This window comes from Xenopus laevis, chromosome 6S (assembly GCF_017654675.1).
Source record: "Xenopus laevis strain J_2021 chromosome 6S, Xenopus_laevis_v10.1, whole genome shotgun sequence".
Lineage (NCBI taxonomy): Eukaryota > Metazoa > Chordata > Amphibia > Anura > Pipidae > Xenopus > Xenopus laevis.
Window position 1 is genome coordinate 118563766 of NC_054382.1, and position 6745 is coordinate 118570510.

A 6745-nucleotide genomic window follows, 5' to 3' on the forward strand; every position below is an offset into this window, starting at 1 on the left:
CATTAAAACCATCATTTGTGGAAAGGGCCAAATTCTGAATACTCCACAAAACTGGTTTAACTGAATACCCAACCTTAAATTTAATGTTAAGGAAAATCCTCCAATAAAAACCATCGGAGGAAGTTGCCTCCTGCAGTTGTCAAAGTGCTCTTTAATGGTGTGGAGCCTACAAATAAAATACAGAAATGTAAATATCAATATTAAGAAATTACCTGTATAAACCTGCCATTTATTCATGGCCTCCAAAAATGATCTTAGTCTTAGATATTACATTTGGTTTTTGGCGTTTTTTTCTCTGTGAGAAATTGTCTATCGTAGAAGATTGTTTTTATTGTTTAACAGTTCTTTTTTCCTCTTTTGTAAACAAATGCTTAGCATTGTAACATCAGATTACTCATCAGTCACTAAGTTCTCTTCCTCCTTTCTAGCACCATATGTAAAGGTGTATCTCCTAGAAAATGGAGTGTGCATAGCCAAAAAGAAAACAAAAGTTGCAAGAAAAACGCTGGAGCCTCTGTACCAGCAAGTGTTGGCTTTTGAGGAATCACCACAAGGGAAGGTCCTGCAGGTAAGAGTATAACATTTATCTTATCTCCAAGTAGCTCCCTAACCCATCTCCTGCTTGTTGTCTGATGTCTACTTAGTGCTTGGACAATAAGCCCCAAGCTCTGTACATTTTGCACTGTATTAATAAGGGGTTGTTATTTATTAAGTCTGATTTTGTCTGGTCGGACTTTCATAGGGGAAAACACCATTTTTCTCGTAGGAAAAAAACTTGATTTTCTTTCGTGATTTATTAAACTCCGATGGTGTTAAATGACTGAATAAAAAAGTACTCCAACTCAGACCTGACGAGTTCATGTAGTTGTCAATGGCAAATGTGGTTTCGATGCATCAAATCCGAAAAAGACGGAGGTTTCTGGAGTAAAATTCGAAAAAGTCGCAGTTTTCGGCGACAAATCCGAAAATTTTTTAGGATTTGGATTTTTTCACGATTATTTATTATGATTTATCGAGTTTTTTCCTGCACAAGAAATATCCGATAGATTCATTGATAAATAGGAGGAAAAAGTCAGTGCGGATTTGGTCGGAGTGGTTTTCAGAAAATAGTGAGAACTTTTCAGATTTTGATCAATAACCCCCCTTAGAAATTTTATATTGGTATCTATCATCTGTATATACTAGGGATACACTGAATCCACTATTTTGGATGCGACTGAACCCCCGAATCCTGCTAAAAAAGGCCGAATCACGAACCAAATCCTGGTGCATCCGTAGTATATACATGGACCCATCTATCTATTATCTTTGTCGGTCTACTGTGCATCAAGTTAATTCTGTGGTTTTATTTTACATAAATAGACATTTTTCCAAGATTCCTTATCTTATCTTATAAAACCTCAGCTACTCAGATCATATTCCCAGATAAGAACTATTTTGAGTGCATTGTGTTGTTACCGTTTCTCTTATTGTGTTTTTCTTCTGCTTTATTCCATCAGATAATCATTTGGGGTGACTATGGACGCATGGACCACAAGTCCTTCATGGGGGTGGCTCAGATACTTTTAGATGAACTGGACCTATCCAGCATGGTGATTGGATGGTATAAACTTTTCCCCCCTTCCTCTTTAGTAGACCCAACATTGGCTCCGCTCACTAGGAGAGCTTCCCAATCATCTCTTGAAAGCTCCACGGGACCTTCTTATGCTCGTTCATAGCATCTGTGAAAAGCAAAACTTGTCTGTGCAACCAGCGTTTCAAAAAAATTTTTAAAATCTCAACAAAACGACAGGTCGCAAACCCTGGTGAACACTGCATGCTTAATGTTGTGTCTTCTGAGCCTGTTTCTAGGGATTCCAAGCGATCCCGTGTTCTCAGAGGAAGTTGCACACATTGTGCACTAAAGAAGGCTCTCAGGTGAACGAGTGGAGTTACGCAAGACCAACGGGTTTGGAGACCGGGGAAGTTCAGTTCTAGATGAATCTGAAGCCATGGATTACTGACACTATTATAAAAAAAATCAATATTTCATGCAACAACAGTCATAATCAATGACGTCATATTGTTGCTAATTTTTTTAGAAAAAAATATTTAATTTTTCTATTTGACCCCAAAGACCGGGAATGAGATCTTAAGCAAACAGGCCAGAGATCTAGGAGAAGACAGAAGAAAGTGGTGGCCCAATGATATTAAGGACAGTCGCTAAAAGATATAAACACAGCCCATTCGCTTTGGAAAGGTTGGCTTAGCATTTACAAAAAGAGCCCATACGAAAGATCTCTCCAGGGAAGATTTTTTTTGTTCCCCCTGTGGTTATTCTGTACTGTATGAAACTGAAAGGAAACTTTTTTTTCTGCATGGACATGGATCTAAGTGAACTCTAAAAAAAAAAAAATGATTTTATTTGGGCTGCAACTTGCAAAAAAAACAAAAATAAACCACAAAATAAAAGAAACGAATCAGCCATTTTCAACAATTTATATTATTTTTAAGGGAAAAAAAATGTCACTAGTGCATGTTTTAAAAGGGAGAGAATGCAAAAGAGCGATACAATGACAAAAAAAAACAAGACGTTTATCATTCTTAAAAAAAAAACAATCACAGTCTGTGTTTTTTGCAGACTTCTATTCAAAAAATGAAGAATTTATAGCAAATATTTAAAATTCTGTTGATGTGACGAGAAATAAATGTAACATATTGATTTATTGAAATGTAAAAGGTACAAGCCTTGTAAAGTTGAACATTAACGTGCAGAATTGTACATTGTCTCTTTCTATCATCCGTCTTTGCATTTTGTCCTTCCGCCCCGTGTTCCCATCGGATGACGGATTCTGATGCTTTTTTTGATCGAGGATGGCAGATTTTTTTTGCCCCCTGCATTCTTGTATTGTCTGATTTTGAAAAAAAAGATATCACTGCATTAAAGCCTTTTCTGATCCACGTGGGATAGAATATTTTCTTTCATTCAAGCATGTTGGGGGGAAAAAAAAAATAAAAATTTTGCAACATGGCCTGAGAATTCAGCATGTATTTGTTATAGAAGATATTTGAACTTTTTTGCAATATCTTGTACAGTGCATGGTAACTATTTTTTCACCATCAGCTCGAGTCCTTCAGAAAAATAACGGAATTATGCGGCCATTGTAAAATCTTTTTACAAATGTATTTCTTTCCAGCACCCACCGGAACAGATTTATGGTGGAACCAAAAAATAAAAAAATTTATTTTAATTTTTTTTTTTTTTTAAGGGAGGAATCCCTTTTTTGCACATGAGTTCTGAGTACTACCAAGTTGTTTTTGTTCTTTAAAAGATACACCAAGTGCTTTCAGAAGCACCAATAGAACTGTTTCTGAATGTGTTCGCTCTAACGCTCACACGCGTTTCTCAGATGTGTAGCAGTCGCCCGCGGCTCCGTGTTGGTGACCCCTGTGACTTGGAAGCACACGTTGAACTCTCATGCACATCTGCCTCTATAATGTCTCAGTTCTACTTAAGCAAAAACAAAGTATATTTTTTTTAGGGGAGGGGGTGTTTTTACTCTGAAACGAAAAAGGAAAACAGAAAAAAGTCCAAATTAGCTGTCGCGTTTCGAACCTTTAAGTCTCTTTCATCTGGCTATGAACCGTGTGTGCGTCTTTATCTGTGCACATATATGTCAAGATACTTTTAGATAGTTTGTGTTTATATGTATATGCAAGCAGATGGGTGCACACACAAACATATCCATTGATAATTAGCCGATACAATTATCCCCGCCCCACCAATTTGGTGTTGAAAATAACCTTAGTCTAAAATCAAGGTTGACGACATGCAAAACTTTGATTTTATTTTTTTTGTTTCTGTAGCGCAACCTCACACCAAGCAAAGACTGGCTTTCAATACAGTTGTTCGATGAATTTTGTCGGTTACAAAGTCACCGTTTTTAGATGGTTTCAAACCAGCAAACGACAATTTAACAAAAATATTTAAAAAAAAAAAAAAATACGTACCATCTGCAGTATCCTCATGGCATAACTATGAATAAAACAACGTTTCTGGTATTGAAAATGCAGTGTAATATATTATTTTCTGGAAGAAAATTCCCAAGATGCATTTTTCTTTCTAATTTTTATAGGGGGAAAAAAAAAGACCATATTAAAAAAAACAAAAAACATTTGTACATACGTATCATTATGCAGTATTTATTTTAAAGAAAAAAAAGTGGATGTTTTTTTTTTTTTTTTTTTTTAATTTCACATAATGTCTGCAGCGCTGTTAATGATGTAGTCTTGTAAATAACATTATCCCGGAGGCTACTGCAGTCTTGTACATAGTACGTTTTAAAAGCAGAGGCAAAGATGGTTGGTGAGAAATGGCACATGAGTCCTGAGATGAGCACCGACTAATGTAAAGCATATTCATTACGGTGGTGGTATTTAACACTTTCAATAAAACATTTTCTTTACACATTTGCAATATGATGTTTTCTTTCCAAGGTACTGATTGGGGCTAGAGGGCGGAGACTAGTACAGGTATGGGACCTGTTATCCAGAATGCTCGGGACCTGGGGTTTTCCGGATAACTGATCTTTCTGTAATTTGGATCTTCATACCTTAAGTCTACTAGAAAATCATGTAAACATTAAAGGGCATGTAAAGTCTAAAATACAATAAGGCTAGAAATGCTGTATTTTGTATACTAAATATAAACATGAACTTACTGCACCACAAGCCTAATCAAACAAATAATTTATGCTTTCAAAGTTGGCTACAGGGGGTCACCATCTTGTAACTTTGTTAAACATCTTTGCAAGACTAAGACTGTGCACATGCTCAGTGTGGTCTGGGCTGCTTAGGGATCATCATAAACAAAGCTGCTTGAGTTCTGCATGGCTGGGAAGTAAGGCGGGGCTCCTCCTTCTCTGTAATAATAAAACAGTAGCTTGTACTTGATCCCAACTAAGATATAATTAATCCTTATTGGAAGCAAAACCAACCTATTGGGTTTATTTAATGTTAACATGATTTTCTAGTAGACTTAAGGTATGAAGATCCAAATTACAGAAAATCTGTTATCCGGAAAACCCTAGGTCCCATAACTGTATTTTTATTTCCCGGAGACTGACCAAAAACACTAACCACTTAAAAAGGTGCAGTTAATTATTACTGTATTTTTTTTAATAAAATTGCTGAATGTATATTTATTTCATTATCTATTCCAAGGGTCAAGGTATTACTGGTTCACTCTGCACTTTTAGGCTGTTGCTGTCTGCATGGGCACAAGCATAACCTCCAAACAGACCTTTATTGTGTTATATTCCTATTCAAAGAAACCAGAATGAGTATAAAGTAAAATACAGGTGCCACATGATCAGAGGCAATAAGTAAAATTCATGATGGTGGTACAACTCCCAAGGTTTAATAATACTTGCCCGGAGACAAAAGTACAGCTATTTACAATTTAGTGGCCCTTTAAAAAAAATCTACATGCAAATATGGTATGGTATCACTTATCTGGAAATCCAAATTACAGAAAGGTTGTCTTCCGTAGACTTCATTTTATCCAAATTTGCAAAAATGATTTCCTTTTTCTCTGTAATAATAAAACAGTAGCTTGTACCAAAGATATAATTAATCCTTATTGGAAGCAAAACCAACTTATTGGGTTTATTTCATGTTTACATAGTTACATCGCATTGAAAAAAGACAAAGTCCATCAAGTTCAACCCCTCCAAATGAAAACCCAGCAAACATACACACACCCCTCCCTACTTTCACATAAATTCTATATACCCATACCTATACTAACTATAGAGTTTAGTATCACAATAGCCTTTGATATTATGTCTGTCCAAAAAATCATCCAAGTCCCTCTTATAGTCATTAACTGAATCAGCATCACAACATCACCCGGCAGTGCATTCTACAACCTCACTGTCCTGACTGTGAAGAACCCCCTACGTTGCTTCAAATGAAAGTTCTTTTCTTCTAGTCTGAAGGGGAGGCCTCTGGTACGGTGATCCACTTTATGGGTAAAAAGGTCCCCTGCTATTTGTCTATAATGTCCTCTAATGTACTTGTAAAGTGTAATCATGTCCCCTCGCAAGCACCTTTTTTCCAGGGAAAACAACCCCAACCTTGACAGTCTCCCCTCATAATTTAAGTCTTCCGTCCCTCTAACCAGTTTAGTTGCACTTAGTCTCTGCACTCTCTCCAGCTCATTTATATCCCTCTTAAGGACTGGAGTCCAAAACTGCACTGCATACTCCAGATGAGGCCTCACCAGGGACCTATAAAGAGGCAGAATTATGTTTTCATCCCTTGAGTTAATGCCCTTTTTTATGCAAGACAGAACTTTATTTGCTTTAGTAGCCACAGGATGACACTGCCCAGAATTAGACAACGTGTTATCTACAAAGACCCCAAGATCCTTCTCATTTAAGGAAACTCCCAACACACTGCCATTTAGTGTATAACTTGCATTTACTGTATATTATTTTTTTTATTTGTGCATAACCTGCATTTATCAACATTGAACCTCATTTTCCAGTTTGCTGCCTAGTTTTCCAGTTTAGACAAATCACTCTGCAAAGTGGCAGCATCCTGCATGGAACCTATAGTTCTGCACAATTTAGTATCATCTGCAAAAATAGAAACAGTCCTTTCAATGCCCACCTCCAGGTTGAAAAGTTGAAAAGCAAGGGACCTAGTACAGAGCCCTGCGGTACTCCACTAACAACACTGGTCCACAGGGGCGCTCCACCAA

At 36.8% G+C, this 6745-nt stretch overlaps 1 protein-coding gene across 40 annotated transcripts in view; it reads left to right on the forward strand.

The window, feature by feature from the left end:
- LOC108719750 (regulating synaptic membrane exocytosis protein 2) overlaps positions 1-3946 on the forward strand; it is a 358076-nt gene extending 354130 nt beyond the window's left edge. For all 40 annotated transcript variants that reach the window (XM_041567991.1, XM_041567957.1, XM_041567969.1 and 37 more), the window contains 2 exons: positions 429-568; positions 1500-3946. In XM_041567991.1, coding sequence (XP_041423925.1) covers positions 429-568; positions 1500-1718 — 359 coding nt within the window. In that variant the 3' untranslated portion in view covers positions 1719-3946. The remainder of the gene's footprint in view (positions 1-428; positions 569-1499) is intronic.
- Positions 3947-6745: the final 2799 nt, after the last annotated feature.